We start from the raw sequence: 23,603 nt of genomic DNA, 5'->3' as shown, positions 1-23,603 counted from the left end.
CATACCGTTTTACCCAACAGGGAAGGTCTTCCACTAATAAGGCTTTTAACTTGTCTCTGGCTGCTAGGCAGTCCTTGGTCACCATACGAATTAAATTACTTCTCAAACTGAGGTTAGACAAATTAGTATCATTTGCACCAGGCATGATATTACTTTTTCCAACATTCTCATCTGAAGCAGTCTCCATTTGCACAAGACTGTCTGAGTCCCCTGCTGCTCGCACACCTATGCCTAGTGCATCTGCTTAATCTCTGTCATGTCCAGGAAAGGGGATGCCAACCTTCTCACATATTTTTGCAACAGCTGCAGGAAAGTCTACCTCAGTCAGTGACATTTCTGCAGACACCCCCTGAATCTTCCTTTACTGCAGCTGCAGATCACCACTTGCAGATTTCTCTGTGGATGCTATCGGCCTGGGAATCCCTTTATTCAGTGGCAGCTGGACTATGGTCTCTGAGACTTCTTGTGATGAAATTACTGCAGGGATTTTCTCTCTCTCCCTCTGCTGGATGTTCTGTGAATCACATGCTGACACACTGCTAGGCTCAGTCCCAGAGAGGATGAGGTCACGACCTGGAAGTGCTCTCCCTGCTGCATCCCTGTTGCTAGATCCAGTTTTCATGCTGTCAGAAGCTTCCACAGCTAACCCTGACTGCATAACTGTTTGTATACTGTTTTCCAATAAATTAATTTGTTCTAAAGTCACATTGTCTGTATTTTGTACATAGTCTGAATGAACAGGCAAATTAGGTGGAATTTGTAATCTCTGTGTACTCTGAGAGCTTTGCATGCTTGTCACTGATTCTTCCTCTGCACTTGTAGATTCAGCTTCCTCTGCATTTATCCAGGCACTTAGTAAACGCACTGTTGCTTCTTTATCTTTTTGCACACTCTCCAGTTCTTTTATTTCTTGGGAAAAAACTGCTCTATTTGAGCTAAATGCTTTGTTTCTTTTTAAGCAACAGTATCTGCTCCTTTAACTTCACCACCTCACATTTGGCTACTTCTAGGTTACCTTTATTTCTTCCAATTCCATGGTATCACCCCAGTCACCAGAAGCACCATTCTTCTCTTTATTATTTTCACAGTCAGTGTCCATTACAGAGGCATTCTCTGCTGAAATTGTGGACTCTGTTGTGTTGTTATCTTTCTCTTTATACTGCACTGTCTCTCCCATTATTACATCAGTACCTTTAGCCACTGCAAAATCTTCTGGGGCCTTAACCCCCTTTTTCTTTGCTTGCACAGGCTGAGTTCTTCCTCCAGGTTTTACCTCCCCAGATTTGGGGGGGGCTTCTTGGAAATCCCTGAAACACTTTCAGCTCACTTTTTCCTACCTCGGGTGGGGTAACCACGATCAGGTTAATCAGCAGGCCTTACTCCCTGGCTGCTGGTACTCACTGGTGTTTCTGTGAGTAGGCCTGGACTAGGCCCAACAGCCAGGGGACTCTCCCAGGGAGGCTTCCCAGGAGGCTCCATCAAATCTGGGTAGACAGCAAACAACGGTATGGAAGTCAGGAGCTCACAAGCACACCTCAATGCCGTTGGGCCACCAATTTGACAGTGGGAATCAACACAGGGTGGTCAGTTACATATAAAACACCTGTCTTTTGCCTGGCCCAACGCTGTTTTGGGCATGCAATCAGGTGGCAAAATGGGCACAGATAGCATTTTGAGCATTTTGAATAAGTAGCTGCAGTTTTTCAAGGGTTGATTTTTTTAAATTAAAAATTGCAACAAAAATAAATTCCATATCACTTTGTCCAAAATAAAATAGACTATGTACAACATCAAGGGCTAAAATAGACCAATACAACCGAAACTTCACATTATCATAACGCCCAATTCTCCTACAATCCCTCCACAAAAACTACTGCATCACTTCACAAATAAGAATAATTATATACATCAAAGAAACATGATATCCTCTAACAAAATACTCTGGATTTCAACAACCCTGTCACCAATATATAATACCACCCACACACCCTTTACAATCAGGAAATGAAAATAAACTTTAAATGTCTGTAAACCTTACTAAAAAAAAGATTTCCACAAAATCTATTAGTGAAAGAACAGGATAGATTGTGAAGAATCGAGAGACTGCCAGATGTTAGCTACCACTTAGGGATGTTTCAACCTCCGCCAAACTTTACCCCAACTCTCAGCATCCATCCAGCCCCTCTCCATTTCACTTATTTTCCAAACCTTGTGCAGAATACTATCCACCACCTCACTACAGGGAAGGGTTTTGCCCCTAATGGGCACTAACCACAGTGCATTCCACATGTAAAATCTAACAAGTGCTCTAACTAAGTAACGAGTGCTTAATTCAAAATCCCCATACCTTTTGAGCACTCCATATACTAAGACAGGTGTTTTATATGTAACTGACCACCAGGGGAGGGCTGGCAGACTTTGCCAGGGGGGCAAGCACACAGCATTGGCCCATACGTAGTGGCCCATCCTTAAAGGGTAGTTTTTGGTACAATATATATATTTATATATATATATATATATAAAAAGAGGCTATTTTAGTGTTGCTTAATCCATATATATATTTTTATGCCCAGACCCAGAGCTGGATTAAGGCTCTGGGGGGCCTGGGCACTTTAGACAGAGTAACCCCCTATGATGTAGCATGGTTATCATTTTAGACAAGTACACAGGCAATACTGTGTGCACTTCTGTTAGGTACACACAGTTCTGCCTTCACGAGCAGTACACAGTGAAGGGGACATACCTCCCAACTGTCCTAAGCGAAACACTCAACCAAATTCGGGACTGTCCCTCCAGATTCAGGACAGTTGGCAGACTGTCCTGCTCTCTCCTAGGTGTCTTGTCACTGTCACCACTTGTGGCTGCTGGTTACTTTAGCTCATTTGCTGTTGTCTGGATCCTGGAATGGCCCTAGTTGGAAAAAAAAAATGGGTACATGAGATTTAGAAAACTCCAACTAGCCCCAGTGTTAAATCAGTAGCACACAAGTTTTATAATTAGGCCTCCCTCCACCCCAACATTAAAATACTAATATTCACATTTGCTAAATAGATCTATTTCCCTCCAACCAGCCCCAACATTAAATTAATAGTATTCCCATTAAATACATAATCCCTTTTCCCTCTCTCCAAACAGCCCCAGCAATAAATTAAATATTTACAATTACAATTAATAAATAGCCCTCAGCCCCAAAATCAGTCCCATATTCAATTAATAGCCCAAACCACCTCACCTTAAATTAATAGGACACAATATTACATTAAATAGCCCCACCAATAAATTTAATTTCCTTACCATCACCCCATAAATAAAATAGCACTCATTAAATAATTAGCCCCCACCTGCACCCCACTATTAAGTAGCCTACCTCCCTTGCTATATTAAGACCCCCTTTGCCTCACATATATTAACATACTGCCCCCACACACATTATATTTATATACTGTCCCCCCAACACTCACACACTATAGTTATATACTACCCCCCACCACACACACTATATTTATATACTGCACACACACACACACAATATATATAGTACCCACACACACACACAATATATATATATATATATATATATATATATAGTGCCCACATATACACACACAATATATATAGTGCCCACACACTATATACTGCCCACCCACACACACACTATATACTTCACTCACACACACAATATATACTTCCCTCACACACACTCACGCACAATATATACTTCACTCACACACACAATATATACTTCACTCACACATACACACAATATATACTTCACTCACACACACATACATAAATACATACAATATATACTTCACATACACACACTTACCTTATTCCACCCACGGCACTGCACTGCTCACACATGGGACGGCACCTGTCATGTGGTGCATGTCCCATGTGACAAGACGAGGAGAGGCCGTGGCCAATGGTGAAAGGTGGCTGGTCCCAGTGGAGGGGCCAGCCACCAAATAATAGAGTTTTGGGCCAGTGCATGAACTGGCCCAAGATATACATTTTCTGTCCGGCCCGGGGAGTATGTGCAGGGGGGCACATGCTCCCCGGCCCAGCCTGCCCCTGCTGACCACCCTGTGTTGATTCCCACTGTCAAATTAGTGGCCCAACAGCATTGAGGTGTGCTTGTGAGCTCCTGACTTCCATACCATTGTTTCCTGTCTACCCAGATTTCTTGGAGCCTCCTGGGGATCCTCCCTGGGAGAGTCCCCTGGCTGTTGAGCCTAGTCCAGGCCTACTCACAGAAACACCGGTGAGTACCAGCAGCCAGGGAGTAAGACCTGGAGATTAACCTGATGGTAGGAAAAAGAGAGCTGAAGGTGTTTTAGGGACTTCCAAGAAGTAAACCTGGAGGAAGAACTCAGCCTGTGCAAGCAAAGAAAAAGGCTCCCGAAGATGTTGCGGTGGCTAAAGGTACTGGTGCAATACTGGGGGAGACGGTGCAGTGTAAAGAGAAGGATAACACCACGGCAGAGTCCACAATTTCAGCAGACGATGTAATGGACACTGACTGTGAAAATAATAAAGAGAAGAATGGTGCTTCTGGTGACTGGGGTGATACCATGGAATTGGAAGAAATAAAGGTAACCTAGAAGTAGCCAAATGTGAGGTGGTGAAGTTAAAGGAGCAAATACTGTTGCTTAAAAAGAAACAAAGCATTTAGCTCAAATAGAGCAGTTTTTTCCCAAGAAATAAAAGAACTGGAGAGTGTGCAAAAAGATAAAGAAGCAACAGTGCGTTTACTAAGTGCCTGGATAAATGCAGAGGAAGCTGAATCTACAAGTGCAGAGGAAGAATCAGTGACAAGCATGCAAAGCTCTCAGAGTACATAGAGATCACAAATTCCACCTAATTTGCCTGTTCATTCAGACTATGTACAAAATACAGACAATGTGACTTTAGAACAAATTAATTTATTGGAAAACAGTATACAAACGGTTGTGCAGTCGGGGTAGCTGTGGAAGCTTCTGGCAGCATGAAAACTGCATTGGGAAACATGGATGCAGCAGGGAGAGCACTTCCAGGTTGTGACCTCATCCTGTCTGGGACTGAGCCTAGCAGTGTGTCAGCATGTGATTCACAGAACATCCAGCAGAGGGAGAGAGAGAAAATCCCTTCACTGATTTCATCCCAAGAAGTCTCAAAGACCATAATCCAGCTGCCACTGAATAAAGGGATTCCCAGGCTGATAACATCCACAGAGAAATCTGCAAATGGTGATCTGCAGCCGCAGTGCAGGAAGATTCAGGGGGTGTCTGCAGAAATGTTGCTGGCTGTGCTAGACTTTTCTGCAGCTGTTGCAAAAATATGTGAGAAGGCTGGAATCCCCTTTCCTGGACATGACAGAGATGAGGCAGATGCACTAGGCATAGGTGTGCGAGCAGCAGGGGCCTCAGACAGTCTTGTGCAAATGGAGACTGCTTCAGGTGAGAATGTTGCAAAAAGTAATATCATGCCTGGTGCAAGTGATGCTAATTTGTCTAAGCTCAGTTTAAGAAGTAATTTAATTTGTATGGTGACCAAGGACTGCCTAGCAGCCAGAGACAAGTTAAAAGCAGACTGGGATGTGCCAAAGAGAGTAAAGAAAGTGACTGATAGCCTGTTGGAAATGGGTGTTTCTGTTAAGGAATCTGAAATTACTTATTGGCTTTTTCTCTAGAAAATGAGCAAGAAAGAAAGGCTAGGGAGGGGAATAGGAGTATGAGTGGAGACGTAAGGAGTGAAGGGGTTAATGATGGGGTAGGGGGAGGTCAGGAAAAGCAGCCATACATTTCATATGCCATAATTCTGGGGGGGCCAAAAATCAGCCCCAGCACAGCCAAATTTGGGAAGATATAAGAAATAGAAGGAATGTAGTCCAACTGAAATGGAAAGGGGAGGGTTCCCCACCAGATAGGGGTACTTTTCTGGACCAGGTATTTGGATTGGGATTTGTGGCCGAGGATCTCTTTGCCTGTATTCACCCAGTAGGGACAGCTGAGTATGATCTCAGTTTTGAGACCCGATATGGTCTCCAGAATTTCTGGGCATGGTGGGGGAGTGTCAAGAATGTGTCCCCCTGGGTGAATTATGAGGCTTCAGCCATCACCAAACAGAATAACATCAGAATAACAATATTTGTATGCAACAAATCCTTATTAGTGGAAGACCTTTTATTGGGTAAAACAGTATGCAGTGATGGCCTGGATGGCTGTTATTAGACTGAGGCAACTGGCTTCTGGACCAGCACCTTCCATCTGCAGCCTATATAGGCTGGGACTGAATCCAGTTCTTCTATCCCAGCCAGCCCCGAACATGTTATCGCTGCGGTTCTTTACGCCATTTCAAGGATTGTGATTTTGTCAGATGCACGCATTGCCAAAAGCTTGGACATATACGGCAAAAGGTTGTAAGGTAATCAGATGTAACTTGTGTGGTGCAGTGGGACATTCTTTCACCAACTGTCCCCGCATGCACCACAATAGGGAATCCGATGCTGAGATGGCAGAAAAGGTTGAGGAGGTGGAGAGAGAAGAGCAGAGGCCTGCTAAGGTAAAACCTAGGAAACAGGGTTTATATCAATCTAAGCCTCAGCCAAGACTTAGGTCTAGGATGTCTGTTCAGCTACAGAATGAGAAAGCCTAAACCAAGGTCAAAGGTGGGTTCAGCCCACCTTAGTATTAGTAAGGAAGGTGGGGAGGAAGATATGGAAAAAGTTGGAAGCTGAAAGGTGGTAAGAAAGCGGAAAGGGAGTAGGGCGGGTCCAAGTTCTCCTGAACCAGTTGTTTTGTTTCTTTCCCTGTCAAGTGAAGAGAGAATGGGGCAATTGTGTGTTCTGCTGGTGCAGAGATGATCCTGAGGCCCAAAGTGCGGAGAACTAGGGCAAAGGTTAGGGTTAGGCAGGCTGATCCCTTTGTTGAGAAGGTGGTGGGTGCTGAGGTCGGAACTGGTGGTGTAGCAGGGGGTGAGAATTGTGTGAAGATCAATATTGTGGGTGTAAAATTTCAAGTAGGTGGGGAGCCTACTAAGGTTTCTGAGGATACTGACACCATCTTTGAGGTAGTTCGTAGTTCAGGTGGAGGGAATCGGGGGGATAGGGAGGAAGATAGGAGGGAGGTGGGTGGGAGGGATAGAACCAGGGGGGGAGGGGGAGAAAATATATCTTGAAGCGGAGGACCTGGGGGGGACAAATCCTGGGATTGACGTGGTGTGGGTCGCTCAGAAGAGTCTCTGGCCAGAAGTGATGGTGTAAAGGATCCGGGGATAGGGTCAAAGGCCTTATAGGTGTTAGGTAATACAATGCTGAGAGGTAATGAAGGCAATGCCCATGCCTATAATCTTTAATGACGGCTCCCCAACCCATACAGTTTGCCACCATTAATGTGGCATCTGTGCGTTCCGATCGAGCTCGTTATTTATCCTTTGATTTTTTTCAACACGCTTGAGGTTGATTTTTGGTTTTTGCAAGAGACTAGGGTTGGGCACCTCGCGGAACTTCCAGAAATGCAAACAGGAGTGGAGGCGAGGTCTCTCCTATTGGTCTCTTGCGGGCGAGCCGTACGGTGGAGTGGCAGTCCTTTTTACTGGCATGGTAACGATTCAGCGGATTATAGAAATAAGCATGGGCACATGTATGGTTATGCATAGTTCCCTATGGGGGCAGGTCCTGAGGTTGATAAATATTTATGGTCCACAGACCCAACTGGGCAGGAAATGCCTTTTCAGGGAAATTAAACCTTACCATTTTACGGGCCAGCAGATTGTCTTCAGGGGTGATTTTAACACCAATGTTAGGCCAGAAGATAGGGAAGGTTCGTGGACATCAATGGGCTATGATGCAGTTTTTTAGTTAATATGGTAAGTCAGGCTGGACTGGTAGATGTGCATATTCGTCACTCTCCAGACCTCACGGGTTTCACCTTTTTTAGAGGTAGAAGTAGGTCAAGAATAGATGGCGGTAGAGTTCTTGGATCATGTTTGTCTTTGCGTGTCTTTGAACACTTCAAACACCCCTCAGAAAGGCAGCGGCCTGTCGCGTCTTAACTCCAGCCTTCTGGGGAGGTTAGACAATCCTTTAGGGACTTCCTTGAAACCCAAGAAACACTTTTGGACACAGGTTGGGCTAGGCCAGAGTGGTGGGAGGAATTCAAAGGAAGAACTCGGAGGTTCTTTAGGAAACTGGCAGTTCAGAGGAATTGGATAAAAAAGAACGTCTGCCATGCCTTGAGACGGAAACTCGATTTCCTGATTTCTGAGGGTGGAGATAGTGGGGAAATCTCCCGGGTAGAATCCCAGATAAAAGAGTGCCAGTATGACCGTTATGCCTCTTTGGTTTTGTAAAGAGACTACGGTAAGTACCCCTCTCCGGATCCCTACCTTAGCTGTAAGAGTTCAGTTGATGAGAAGGAGGTGAGGGAACTGCACAATGACAGAAGGGTCCTCCAGAAAGACCAAGGAGGTATCTTGTCAGTCATGCACTCCTTCTACTCTGGCCTTTTTTCTTGGAAGGTACCTATTAAGGAGAAGTTGGAACGGTTTCTGAGGGGGGTGTCTGGAATTGGTGGCCATCAGGATTCTCTTGATCCCTTGGATTTTGAGATAACGGTGGACGAGGTCAGGAGGGCGATTGATAGTTTATCAAATAAGAAATCCCCAGGCCCAGATGGTTTAACCTCCGAGTTTTATAAAGCCTTTGTGGACCTCCTGGCCCCGCACTTAGTGGCGATTTTTAACGAGAGCTTGGGTAGAGGGTTACTCCCTTCCTCCATGAGGCAGTCCGCTCTTATTTTGCTATCCAAGGGGAAAGACCCATCCAGGATTGAGAATTGGCGCCCCATCGCTCTTCTCAATTCAGATAGAAATATTCTGGCAAAGGTCATTTTTAATAGGATTATGGAAGTATCAGGCCTGTTGCTTTCCACTTCTCAGCACTATACGGTGAAGGGTCAAAGCATCTTTAATGCTGTCCTTGGCGTCCGGGAGGCCGTGGAGCGGTGCAGGGCGGAGAAGTGGGGTAAGTACCTTGTGGCGCTTGATCAATCTAAGGCATTTGATAGTGTCAATCATGAATATCTGTGGGCACTTCTTGAGAGGTATGTTCTGCCAGTGATGTTGGTTGATTAGCTTTCTACCATTTATAGGCTGGTCGAGAGCTTCCCTCTTGTAAATGGTTGGGTGGGTCCTACTTTTGCGGTTTCATCTGGAGTAAGACAAGGTTGTCCCTTGAGCCCTCTCCTCTATGTATTTGCGATTGATCCTTTTATCAGGAGGATTGAGAACAGTGCTGTGAGGGGAGTGCAGCTGGCTGTGAATGTTCCCTTGATGGTAGCAGCCTACGGTGATGATGTCACAGTCGTCTTGTCAGACATGGTCGAGTCACGTGGCATTGAAAATCTGCGAATATTCTGAGGCTTCGGTTTAGAGATAAACCAAGAAAAGAGTGAAGCTCTCTGGTTAGGGGAGGGAGGACGGCAGTTTGTCCTTCCGGATGCGCTTCCTCGGGCCAGTCGAGAGGTTAAAATCTTAGGCATTCGATTTGGTTCGGGTGATTATGCCCAGCGAAATTGGGAATTCAAACTAGCAGATGCCTCCTCTAAGGTGGATAACTGGAAGAAGTGGAAGCTGCCCTAAAGAGAGCAGATTGATTTGATCAAGACTGACTTGATTCCAATTTCTTTGTATATCAGTTACATATGTCTGTTGCGAGAATCATTAAGGGTCCAGGTCAGTTCCTTGTTCTTTCAGTTGTTATGGGGGAACAAGTTGAACTTCATCAAGAGGAATGTGACCTACAAACCGAAGGATGAACGTGGTCTGGGAATGGTAAACCCAGTGCTGTTCTTTAGTACTGCCTTCTTGAAGCTTCATCTCGGGAGTCTCTTTTTGGAGTCTCTCCCTCGGTGGGTAGCTGGCTTTCGTGTTTGGGTGTACCCCTTTCTCACCGCATGGTTGGATGGGGGTCCCGTAAAAAGTCTTCGAGTTAAGCATGGATACCTCCCGGCCTATGTGGTTCAGGGTTTAAATGTGACAAGGAAATGGCAGATTGAGGTGAGTGAGGCAAAAAACTCCTCTAGAAGGGTGTTGGAGAGGAGGATTTTGCGTACTCACTTTGATGTGCCCCTGTTACTAAAGGCTTGCCCAGGTGATATGAGCTCGAAGGGTCTGTCTTTGGTGAATTCCAAGCGGATTTCTCTGAAATTTAGAGATCTCACTTGGCTTGAATTTTACGGGAGGCTCTTCGTTAAGGGGAACCTGATGCATAGGGGTGTCGATGATTGCGGTTGTCCACGGGAGGAATTTCTCGGGGAGGTGGAGACAATGGACCATTGCTTTAGTGTCCTTTTAATATAGAGGTTTACAAGGGAGTGTCCCATGCCTTAGGCCTTCTGTGTCTTTCGGGGCTTGGTTACCCTGAGTGGGTGTATGGAGCGCTCAAAAGGTGTGGGGATTTTTATTTGAGCACGTTTTTAGTTAGCGTAGTTGTTAGGTTTTACATGTGGAGCGCACGGTGTTTCGTGTGCATTAGGGGCAACATCCTTCCCTGTAGTGAGGTGGTGGATAGTATTCTGCACAAGGTTTGAAAAATAAGGGAAATGGAGAGGGGCCGGATGGATGCTGCGAGCTGGGGTAGACTCTGGTGGGGGTTGAGACCGCCTTAAGTGGTAACTAACATCTGGCAGTCTCTCCATTCTTGGCTATCTATCCTTTTTTATCACTATTAGATTTTGTGGAAACCCTTTTTGTATAGTAAGGTTTACAAACATTTAAAGTTTGCTTTCATTACCTGACAGTAAAGGACGTGAGGGTGGTATTATAGATTGGTGGCGGAGTTGTTCTAATGCAGAGTATCGTGCTAGGGGTTGGCATGTTTCTCTCGTGGAAAGTTTTGATTTGTTTTATTTCTTTGTCTTTTTTTAAATTTGTGAAGTGGTGTATTAGTTGTTTTGTGGCGGATTTTAGTAGAATTGGGTGTGTGGAGTTTTGTTCATTTTGGTCCTTTTTAACCTTTGGATAATGTATATAGTCTATTTTATCTTGGACAAAAAGATATTGGATTTATCTTTGTTGCAATTTTTAATAAAAACATCAACCCTTGAAAAACTGCAGCTACTTATTCAAAATGATAAGATATGGTGACTTTGCCCACTTTGCCCACTGATTTCATCCCCAAAAACTTGTTGGGTCAGGCTAAATACTATTGCAGTTTGTATAAGGAACCCCCTTTAGTGTTAATCTGATGTGAAATCAGTGATCCAACTTGATATAAACCTTTAAAAATAAGCTTTTCTGAATTAGAAGCTGGAGCATGAATAAGAAGTGAATAAGAAGCTAACTCCAGCCTCGTATCAGATGATAAGTTGATTGCAATAAAGTATGGAGATCAGTAAGTAAATAAAAAACATCACGGTACGGATGTCAGTAGGTAACCATACTAGAGTATACAATCATTGGGTGTGGCAGAACAGTTTGTTCAGCTCTTCCTAATTTGTAACAATACTATCAGTGCTACTTTCGTTTCGACGGATCCTTTAAAATCAGCAGAGAGAAACGAAAGTAGCATTCATTGCTAATCAGGGAGATTTGAACACCAAATTCTTCTGCTGGTGGCTGCTGTCTGATTATCATCCGAAGTATTACGCTTATAGCAGACACCATGGGTCTCAGTGGGCGGCAGAGAGATGGCTGCAAGCGAGTGCTGAGGTTCCTGGACAATACAGTTTTAGGTTATTTGGCTAAAACTGTTACATCCCAAGAAATGAATGGTCAAAACGAAGGTGAGATGCTGAGCTCCGCTCCACAATGATTTCTATATTATACACATTATGTATATACTAACATATACTATACTGTCATCAGTATATGTATTTGTCATAGCATGACTGATATCTTCTGTACATGTCTTCTTAGTCTAAAGCATTTAGCGGGGACTTAAAAAAACCCTAAAATAATAATAATTACTATAGTGCATCATAAAATCATAAATAGTTATACACACGATAACAATAAATTACCTTATGTTGTATTATTTTATATATGGCTGTGCTGGGGCGGATTTATTTTTGTTGCCATTTTTTAAAAAAAATATCAACCCTTGAAAAACTGCAGCTACTTATTCAAAATGCTCAAACTGCTATCTGTGCCCATTTTTCCACCTGATTGCATGCCCAAAACAGTGTTGGGCCAAGCGAAAGACAAGTGTTTTATATGTAACTGACCACCCTGTGTTGATTCCCACTGTTAAATTGGTGGCCCAACCGCATTTAACCCTTGCAAAACTGCAGCTACTTATTCAAAACGATAAAATATGGTGATTTTTTTTCCCCACTTTGCCCCCTTATTTCATGCCCAAAACCTTGTTGGGTCAGGCTAAATACTATTGCAGTTTGTATAAGGAACCCCCTTTAGTGTTAATCTGATGTGAAATCAGTGATCCAATGTGATTTAATCCTTTAAAAATAAGCTTTTCTGAATAAGAAGCTGGAGCATGAATAAGAAGTGAATAAGAAGCTAACTTCAGCCTCGTATCAGACGATAAGTTGATGTCAATAAAGTATGGAGATCAGTAAGTAAATAAACAACATCACGGTACGGATGTCAGTAAGTAACCATACTAGAGTATACAATCATTGGGTGTGGCAGAACAGTTTGTTCAGCTCTTCCTAATTTGTAACAATACTATCAGTGCTAGTTTCGTTTCGACGGATCCTTTAAAATCAGCAGAGAGAAACGAAAGTAGCATTCATTGCTAATCAGGGAGATTTGAACACCAAATTCTTCTGCTGGTGGCTGCTGTCTGATTATCATCCGAAGTATTGCGCTTATAGCAGACACCATGGGTCTCAGTGGGCGGCAGAGAGATGGCTGCAAGTGAGTGCTGAGGTTCCTGGACAATACAGTTTTAGGTTATTTGGCTAAAACTGTTACATCCAAAGAAATGAATGGTCAAAACGAAGGTGAGATGCTGAGCTCCGCTCCACAATGATTTCTATATTATACACATTATGTATATACTAACATATACTATACTGTCATCAGTATATGTATTTGTCATAGCATGACTGATATCTTCTGTACATGTCTTCTTAGTCTAAAGCATTTAGCGGGGACTTAAAAAAACCCTAAAATAATAATAATTACTATAGTGCATCATAAAATCATAAATAGTTATACACACGATAACAATAAATTACCTTATGTTGTATTATTTTATATATGGCTGTGCTGGGGCGGATTTATTTTTGTTGCCATTTTTTAAAAAAAATATCAACCCTTGAAAAACTGCAGCTACTTATTCAAAATGCTCAAACTGCTATCTGTGCCCATTTTTCCACCTGATTGCATGCCCAAAACAGTGTTGGGCCAAGCGAAAGACAAGTGTTTTATATGTAACTGACCACCCTGTGTTGATTCCCACTGTTAAATTGGTGGCCCAACCGCATTTAACCCTTGCAAAACTGCAGCTACTTATTCAAAACGATAAAATATGGTGATTTTTTTTCCCACTTTGCCCCCTTATTTCATGCCCAAAACCTTGTTGGGTCAGGCTAAATACTATTGCAGTTTGTATAAGGAACCCCCTTTAGTGTTAATCTGATGTGAAATCAGTGATCCAATGTGATTTAATCCTTTAAAAATAAGCTTTTCTGAATAAGAAGCTGGAGCATGAATAAGAAGTGAATAAGAAGCTAACTTCAGCCTCGTATCAGACGATAAGTTGATGTCAATATAGTATGGAGATCAGTAAGTAAATAAACAACATCACAGTACGGATGTCAGTAGGTAACCATACTAGAGTACAGTGATATTAGGTGTGGCAGAACAGTTTGTTCAGTTCTTCCTAATTTGTAACAATACAATCAGTGCTACATTCTTTTCGACGGATCCTTTAATATCAGCAGAGAGAAACAAAAGTAGCATTTATTACAAGTCAGGGAGAGTTAAACATCAACTTCTTCTGCTGGTGGCTGCTGTCTGATCATCACCCGAAGTATTGCGCTTATAGCGGACACCATGGGTCTTGGGTCTCGGTGGCCGGGAGAGAGATGGGTGCAAGCGAGTGCTAAGGTTCCTGGACGAAGAAGTTTTAAGTTGGCTAAAACTGTTACATCCAAAAAAATGAACGGTCAAAAAGAAGGTGAGGGGTTGAGCTCCGCTCCAGATTGATTTCTATATTATACACATTATGTATATACTAACATATACTATACTGTCATCAGTATATGCATTTGTCACGGATAACATTAATGATATCTTCTGTACATGTCTTCTTAGTCTAAAGCATTTAGCGGGGACTTAAAACAAAGCTAAAATAAAAATAATTACAATAGTGCATCATAAAGTAATCATAAATAGTTATATACACGATAACAATTAATGACCTTATGTTGTATTATTTTATATCTAGGAATTATTGAGGCCATATTAGACCACAGTCAGAGCGCTGAAGAACTCTTGAAACGGAGAAAGGTTTATTATGACTCTATTTCTAAGTATCTAAGCAGTGAGGGTCTTAATGTTCTGCCAAGAAGCTCAAAGTCTGATGTTATCCAGATAGCCATCAGACACTGGGGAGGAACAGTAAGTAACCGCATGTCTTGACAAGTTGTCTGTGTGTTTTAAGATAAATTTCAGTTTTTGTATCTGAATATTCTACAGGAGTACAGTGTACAGGTCCCTGTGCTCTACTGAACTGAGGATAACAGCAGAGTATGGAGAGTAACAACACTGTTATATGGTTCCCATGTGATTCCTAGTTCCAAACTTAAAGAATTCCCCAGTTTGGTCTACATTGGATCTAGAAAGTATTTTTTTTTTACTCAATTACAATTTATTGCACCGCTATGTGTGTGCTTTTTTTTGTCCGTTAAACTGGGATAACTTTGGGGTTCACAAGCAGGACTAGCACAGACCAGACTGAGGTTAATTTTCACTATAGCACAGGAACCCCTGTTGTATTGGAAACCAGCTCATTCTTTCTAGTGCTGGGGCTGATTAAGGATGCTGTCTTTTTTTTCTCTTCAGCATCTGTTGTCTGAACTGGTGTAACTGTCAGTCACTTGAGTAGTGAGTGTATGCTTGGGGAACCAAAGAGTACATTCCCCCTATCCCGCTCACTTAATTGTCAGCGGTCCCGCTCACGTGGGGTTTGTGTTTTCATTTTTTTTTATTGGGATATAATCTCCTCCCTTCCAATTCCCTTCTCCTTTTTTATTATGAAGGATTTTAAATTAGAGGGGTCACAACTTATAATTTGTAATGATTTGAGAGACTACGAGTTTCTAGAGATTTAGTGATATTTTTAAAGTCTTCAGCTAGTCTAACTTTGAATTTGCAGCCAGCCCTGCATACATATTAGAGGTCACATGGAGGATATAGCAATGATGTCGCAAGTGATCATTTCCTGTAGGCTGAATATTTTGCTAGTGATGTTGAATTGAAACTGTTTTTGTGCCAATATTTGGTAATATTTTGTAGTCCTTACATTTCCTGCATTAGTAGAAGTCAGGGCCATGGAATTTGTGACTAGTTGCAATATGTGGCAGTTCCAGATTTGGCTTATGGGTTAACGCTTTTTATAAATTACCTGCGGTTCAGAGGGGAAGATGTGGAATAAGTGTAACATCTTTCAGATGTATGTGCCAATGTGCATGTGATTAATTACATTTTTTGTGAGGAATTGTAATACTGGGTTACAAGAACTATTGAATTGTTTTATATGGTGGATTTCTTGGTGTTTTCACAGGTGAGTAACTCACGCAGTTCACGTAATAACCGGTCTGGACAAATCCACAGCATTAGCTTGGGAGAAGGGAGACGAAGAGTGGAAAGCAGCCGACAGATCCTGACAATAGAGGTAGCTACATCAAGGCCTACTGAGTTTATTTCAGCAAATCTGGTTCATCCCGCAGTGTATGCAAGGCCAGCACAAGGAAATCCCAGCCAGGGACAACAAGGGCAGGAATGGGAAGATAACACAGCCAGCCTGCCACACAGCAGCTTATCAGCACCCAGAGAGGATCAGCAGTTAGCTGATGGCAGTACCCCTCCAAGATCTGTGGCACAACGTCCATCATCTAGCACGCTGAATGACGTCAGAACTGGTGAGTATACCATGAATATATATATATATATATATATATATATATATATATATATATATATATATATATTTACAAGTTAACCCGTGCATGATACTCATGCATTCTAGTCAAATCAAGCTACTTAAGGTCTTAAAAAGGTTCTTGTCATGCATTTGGGCCTAGCCCAGGCCTCCTCAGGGGAAGAGCGTTACTTCCCGACGCAAGCGGCCTTTTTAATGTGTGTTCATGAGGTAAAATTACCTCACGAAAATGAGTTTGACCCCTCAACGCGTAAATTTAGCCTTTACTACCCCTCCCACGGGGGGAAATTTTAGGTCAATTGGATGAGCCCTTTCTGAGAAAATAGTTTTTTCCACACACACACACACACACTAACGCACGCCTCTACACATGTGTGTTCATGAGGTAAAATTACCTCACGAAAATGAGTTTGAGCCCTACCAAATTTCAGCCCTTTTTGAATTTTTTTTCCCACACACACTAAGAATTTTGTAGGTCAGTGTATAACTCTGCCCAGCAGGTGGCGCTGCAACTTGTTTTTTTTTTTCCACACACACACAGACAGACAGACGCCACTAAGCATTTATATATTAGATATATATATATATATATATATATATATATATATATATATATATATATATATATATATATTATAGAGAGAGAGAGAGAGAGTTCTTCCCATCAAATGGCCCAACACTTGCAATTCAACACCACATAGACATGGAACACCAGCTAAGAGCCTGTTGCTAAGAACGGGTTAGTTACACCAATAAAACACCACAACTAGCTCCAATGAGTGAGTTGTACTCAGCACTTACTATACCTACGCTAGTGGCTGACGGGAACAGTGCAATCACTGACATAAGCTCACGTTTAAAACTATTCTGTACTGCTAAGTGTCCTTCAGGATAATGTTTACTATTTGTGCAGCAGTGTATATCAAACATTAATAATATAACTATAAACTAGTTAGAACAACCAGATATCGCAATATCCATTAGTAAACACATATGCAACAACTGTATATTATCAAGCAAACTATGAATGTAGCACATGTTGAATAATGCATAAATAGTACAGATCCATTTATAAATACACCTCCCTTAGACAATAAGCAAGGTAAGTACATCTCAATAGATTAAATGCAGCTCTGCTTACCATAAAACTGGATTCAAACTAACAATTAGTGTCAGACCTTCATACCACTATGTAATTAGAATATATATTGCCACATTTAATGTTCTCCCTTTTACAAATGGAACAAGTATATCATGGTTTAAAAGTCCATATAAACATTTAAACCATAAATAAAAGCACCAGTGGAGTTTCTATAACCTCATAGCAACTTATAATAAGTAATATCATCACAGTCATCCATTTATTATACCTTCATCTCTAGACCAAATACCAAAGACCTTTTCAATAATAAACAGTGCACATAACAAGCACCCACAAAACAATAGAGAATGTACAACATTAATAGACAATATAATATGTCAATATGCGGATGGATACTACAAATCTAGGAAATCATATAACTATCTCAGAAAAGTCCCAAAGGAATGGCTTCATTCAGTCCTACAGAAAAATTCTGTTCAACTTATGTATCCAATGTTCTTCAAGAACATAGTATTTATATCACACCCATATAGGTGGTGGTACCCAGTCTATAATAAGAGAGAGTAATTAGCTAACGTAACCAGGGCTATACTAATACAGAGTAATGTAGCTGATTGAAGATTAGTCTCCACATAATGCCTGGCAACAGATTTATCTGTTTTACCACTAGTTATTTCAGACTTATAAATGAACCATAGTTCTGATCACGAAATTTCCTAGCCATCTTCCCCAAGGACATTAGTCCACACAGACAAGTCAGCATGTATACCACGTGGTTCATCGTGAACATGAGCCTATAACGTATCTTTACTTTATTGTCATTATGGACATGTGAGAATCTTATCCCAGATATCAACTAGGTTTTGCATGCACTAGCCATATTGAAATACTGTTTGAATCATTTAGTATGTGAGATCGCAGGAGCAATTGTTTAAGATTAGTCCTTCTCTGGTAAGACACTAATGGTGGTCTGGTAAATGTCTGTTGAAACACATGATCCGGTGCCACTTTGGGTCACTGCTGTTTCAATGCTTTTCTCACATTTCTCGACCCCATATGAAAGCAGATGCTGAAAATCAGCTTATCCGGTATCACATACACCTTAGGCAAATTGTCCTTCCCTTTTTGGTATTATGCCCGTACTTCCTTCAGACACCTCTCCACTTTATTCCTGGAGTAGCCTCTTTAAAGGAAGCAAACCATTACTTCTTTAAGATGTGCTTCAGCCAACATTGTATCTGAATTACTGCATGTAAACCACAAGAATGACAGGATTGTTAATCCACCCTTAAGGGTTGACAGGTGATGACTGGACAGATGTAGTGTTGTTTTACAAAATAGTGTTGTATTCATTCTGCCATCTGTATGGAAAACTGTGACATCAAGAAAGTTCAGCCTGGATGTGTCCACCTGTTATGTGCATTGTATGAGGCAGCCCAAGTCACTAAATCCCCCCTCAATCCCTGTCTAATTAGAAAGATATTGTCAATAAACATTTTACAATACAAGGAATTATGTTTATTATTATTATTATTAATTTTTATTTATAGGGCGCCACTAGGTATCCGTGGCGCCGTACAGGGACATACAGAAACGCGATACAGGGTGAGACAGCACGGTACAGTTAACAAAAAGCACAGTAACTCAGAAGCTCAAAGTACAGCTAGATGAAAGGTGAGAGACCCCAGCGGAGAAGCTAGAGGGGCAGAAGGGCAGGAGGACTTCACGGAGGGGACAAGGAGCTGGAGAGCAGAGTTAAGGTGGTGGAGAACAGGAGGAGAGGAGGCCCTGCTCAAAGGAGCGTACAATCTAAGGGGAGGGTAGGACGGACAGAGACACAAGGGTGGGAGGAGGAAAGGGGGAGAACGCAGAGAGGGAGAGGGGGGAGAGGAGAATTAAGAGGAGGGAGGCAAGAGGAGGGCAGGATAGGGAGGGCGGTAGGTGGGAGGCTGGAAGGAGGTCGGTTAGGTGGGGGACTGGAAGGCTTTGAGGAAGAGGTGGGTTTTTAAGGCCCGTTTGAAGCTGGACAAGTTGGGGGATGTTCTGATGTTCTTACTCTCATACACATCCATATAGATGTTTGCATAAGATGGGGCACTATGAGATACCATTGCGGTGCCAACAACCTGCTTGTAGTATCCATCCATATATTGAAAATAGTTACATTCCGTTATCAATGCCATGAGTTCTATCAGAAATTCTTCTGGTGGGCCATCATGTGATATCGGCCCAATACACCCTTTATGGGGGATTATAGTATATAGTAAACACACGCCCATCATAATAATAATGCATCCTCTGATATCACCACCAGTTTGGTTAAACTATCCAAAAATTTGGCAGTGTCCCTCAAGTAGCTAGGGATCTTCTTTACACATGGTTGTAAAAAATAGTCCAAATATTGGGCTATTGGTTGTCATACTGAGCCACATGCCAAAATGAGCGAGCAACCTGGAGTATTTTCTAAGGACTTATGTATTTTCAGTAAAGTATATAAAATCGGACACATTGGTTTTTTTTTTCATAATTGATTCACCTATCCCCTCATTAATTCAACCATTATGTACAGAAAAATGTATCACTCTATCAACCTTATTTTTAACATTAATTGTTGGACCAGAATTAGCTCTCATATAAATAATATGGTCTGCTTGTTGTCTATGAATCTCTGCATCAAAGTCTTTTAGAATTATTGTTCCACCTAAATCAGCAGTATTTTATTCTCCCTCAGTGTTTTACAGGCTTGTCTCTCCTGTTTAGTAATATTATCCTACACCAGCTTATTATGCATTACTCCATCCCGTACACCCAAGTCAACCCACCGTAAAAAATGTTATTGTCGGATTTGTGGAGGGGAATCAAAAGTACCTGTTTTTTTAAATCCTTGGACACAGCCTGGGTCAGATTCATTTCTCTTATCCTCGCAGGAGCAAACCGAAGAAATGTGAGCTACAATGAAGCACCCCGGCAAAGTAATCGATATGCGTGAGTGCAAACCTATTGGAACATATATATATATATATAAATATACATATACATATCTACACACACACACACACACACATATATAGATAGATAGATAGATAGATAGATAGATAGATAATATACATACATATATATATATACAATCACACACACGCATATATATGTATTCATATACTCATATATCTAAATATATCTAAATATATATATATAGATATATATCTATATCTATCTATCTATCTATCTATCTATCTATCTATCTATCTATCTATATATATATATATATATATGTATATATATATATGCACACACACACCTATATTATATACACACACGTGTGTGTGTATTTATATATATATACAAATATATATATATATATATATATATATATATATATATATATATATATATAGCATAGCAATGTCAATAACAGTAGTGAGGTTGAGGAGAGTTCAGAGCATATAGTTCCACAGATTCCAAAGGGGAAATTCCTTTATAAGGTAAGGAAAATGCAGTTGCAAATAATGAAGGCCAAGAGGAAGGGAAAGGGGGGTAGTGGCTCTAGGGCAGCTAGAATGCAAACTGCATCCTGTATTAGGGCACATACCTAGACATATTTGGAAATTGTGGCAAAGGGCAAATTCATTAACATCTGCAAACTAACGGAGGCGGGGTTGAGAGACAAGGATAAGTTGTAGGAAAGGAGTACAGTGCACAGGGAAGCATACAAAACTTGAAAATTGCTTGTTTAGAATGCTCGTTACACTGGTTGTTATATACAAGTGCTCCTGAATCAAGGAGTGAGCATGATAATATGTATGTATTTCACTGATGTCAACCTGTGGTTCGAGGCGCAAAATTGGATAAACACAAATAGGTTTGTTATTTCACAGAGGGGCTTAGCGGGGAGGCACACATAAGCAAGAGGGAGCCAAAGGTTGGGCCTGTAATGAGAGAGAGTGGTGCTTATCACCTGGGTAAATAGTATATCACTAGGAAATGAGAGCAGCTTAACAGGGTACATATTGTGGGCGCAGCTAAAAAACAAAGCAGCTAGCCAAGTAAATTTGGGTAATAGTCTAGGATTTGGGAATTCTACCCAGGTACCCCAAATAAAAAGAAGTAGCATTCGTGAAGGAAGGTTAAAATACCATTAATAAAGAACATTGCTATCGTCAGCAAACATAATAATAAAAAATCTGTCAAAGCACAATCACATATTATCAGGGTAAAATCATAAAGTAATTGAGATTAGATTGCATGGTATATTCCTGGTCAACCACTCCATACAGGTCTTAATCATTTCACCTTTGCATCTAGTAAAACGGTCACAGGGAAATTTAGGCTCATACATCATGTGTATATTAAGGAAGGTGGGATGAAGGGGGTTTAGTCAGTGCTGCCCGGGGTGGAGAGCAATGTCCTTATGGTGTAGATCAACACAGAATTTGATTTTTGTCTCCTGCCATTACACCCGGAAAGTTTTAGATTTATAGGGTTCATGTATGATAAGTATTGCTTTTCTTGCTAGTAGGTCCTGTGCAATATTAACAATTTAACAGCTTGCTAGAGGAGTTTGGAGAATTTTGGCGCAATTCAGTATATCTTATTTATTCATAGAAATAGATACAAGTACAGACTTCCAGCAGGCAAGGTAAACAAGCTTGAAGGTTTGTTTAGCGTTTATGCGCAGGCAGAGAAAGTGACACCAGCCGCATGCAATCCCTCCTGGGTTCATTATGGATGCCAGGTAATTCTCATGGGTCACAATTTCTAGTACGGAAGTCAAAAGAATAATAGCAGGGAGAAAAAAGTGTTATCATTTCATATGCATAAGCAAGAGTTGAGAAAATAGTTACTGATATGGGAGCATTTCACTCATCAGTTTAGCACAGCTCACTTATGGCCCTTTTAAGTGCAGCCCAATCAAGTTGTTCACACAGGTAACCTGGTCTATAAGGTTATGGTACTACCTGGACAGGGATGGATGCACACAACCAAGGAACATGATGCTATTGGAATTATTCCCCATAGTAGTCTCTCTCAAAATTTGGGGACACAATCTGGTCAGCAGATAAACTTTTAGTGGGATAGCATGGAGGTCATGCAGGCTATAAAAAACAGTCCACATCATCCCACCCAGTATGGAGGCTTTCGTGGTGGCTGATAGAGAAAAACTTGCATTGTAACATCATGTTCAGAGCAAAACATTGACCAGAATGTGGTAACTGACGCTTTATCATGCTTGAAGTTGGACTCACAGCAGCGACATCGCAAACTCACAATTAGGGATTGTGGGGCTGGTAGAAGGAAATACAAGAAATCCACATCCACCAAAACACTTAATATTCATAAGCGCAAGCAGCAAGCATTGGCATTGCTAAAGTTGTTTGGTTTTATATTCATTTGACTAGACCTTTTTTATTCTTTACCTAGAAATGGGAACAATGGAGACAGTCTGCCAGGCACATCAGGGGAACCAACAATGTTGCCCGCATTGACCCCGAGAGAAGTGATGTTACGACGTAATGCTCTCATGAGGTTAACACCAGGTGGGCAGAGTGGAGAGTTGCACTAATGCTCGCTCAAGGGGTGTCCTAGTCGTGCCTACATGAAAAACAGAACATGCTTCACCACTTGGTTGGTCTACAGTTTATGTAAAGCCACTGATATGCACCTGTTTTCCAGTTATGTTAGTTATTTTTAAATAAATCTGTGACCATGTTTTTCCTAAGCAAAGACAATGAGTAGTTTATTATTATTATTATTATTAGTAGTAGTAGTAGTAGTATCTTTTATAAGGTGCCACAAATGGTCCACAATGCCATTGGAGGTGAACAGAGGACACATAGGAGGTGAACAGTGTGCTCATTTAACAGCATTACAAAATGCACAGACAGCTATGAGTAATACATAAATACACAATACAAAATTGTACAATGATCAGTCAACAATGAATTAACAGAGTATGAACAGAGAACAGAATTGCAGATTCAGCTATTGACAAAACAGTGAGCGTAAGTTCGAGAAGTGGGGCCCATGATCCTGGGCATGGCCTGGCGGTGCAAAGGTAGGATGGAAAATGTATGGAAAGAGGACTCTGCTCATGAAAATTTACATCCTAGATGGAAGGAGGAAGACATAAATAGGGTGGCACTGAGTGCGGACTAGAGATGGTAGCAGGGGCAGAGGAGCTAGGAGGAGGAGTGCTAAACAGTTATGAATGAAGAAATTCGTTTTGAAAGCAACTTTGAAGCCTTGGAGACTTTTGAGTAATCTAATACTTCATTGAAGTAAATTCCACAGGTCATGAGCAGCACAGACAAAATCCTGGAGGCAGGAGTGCAAAGAGGTAATCAGTATGGTAGTGAGGTTGCTGTCATTGACAGGGGCACAGAGGGGAATGTG

At 41.5% G+C, this 23,603-nt stretch overlaps 1 protein-coding gene across 6 annotated transcripts in view; it reads left to right on the top strand.

The window, feature by feature from the left end:
- The first annotated feature begins 12,695 nt into the window (after positions 1-12,695).
- LOC142139450 (uncharacterized) overlaps positions 12,696-23,603 on the top strand; it is a 19,831-nt gene continuing 8,923 nt past the window's right edge. For 2 of the 6 annotated variants that reach the window (XM_075197064.1, XM_075197065.1), the window contains exons 1-6: positions 13,824-14,125; positions 14,396-14,568; positions 15,734-16,091; positions 20,141-20,198; positions 22,632-22,747; positions 23,502-23,547. In XM_075197064.1, coding sequence (XP_075053165.1) covers positions 14,002-14,125; positions 14,396-14,568; positions 15,734-16,091; positions 20,141-20,198; positions 22,632-22,747; positions 23,502-23,547 — 875 coding nt within the window. In that variant the 5' untranslated portion in view covers positions 13,824-14,001. Of the gene's footprint in view, positions 12,945-13,821; positions 14,126-14,395; positions 14,569-15,733; positions 16,092-20,140; positions 20,199-22,631; positions 22,984-23,424; positions 23,482-23,501; positions 23,548-23,603 lie in introns of those variants that run through there. The other 4 variants (XR_012688203.1, XM_075197063.1, XM_075197061.1 and 1 more) reach the window with 4 other exon arrangements.

Source organism: Mixophyes fleayi, chromosome 2 (genome assembly GCF_038048845.1).
Source record: "Mixophyes fleayi isolate aMixFle1 chromosome 2, aMixFle1.hap1, whole genome shotgun sequence".
NCBI lineage: Eukaryota > Metazoa > Chordata > Amphibia > Anura > Limnodynastidae > Mixophyes > Mixophyes fleayi.
The sequence above is the reverse complement of the archived record's forward strand: the minus strand, read 5'-3'. Positions and strand labels throughout refer to the sequence as shown.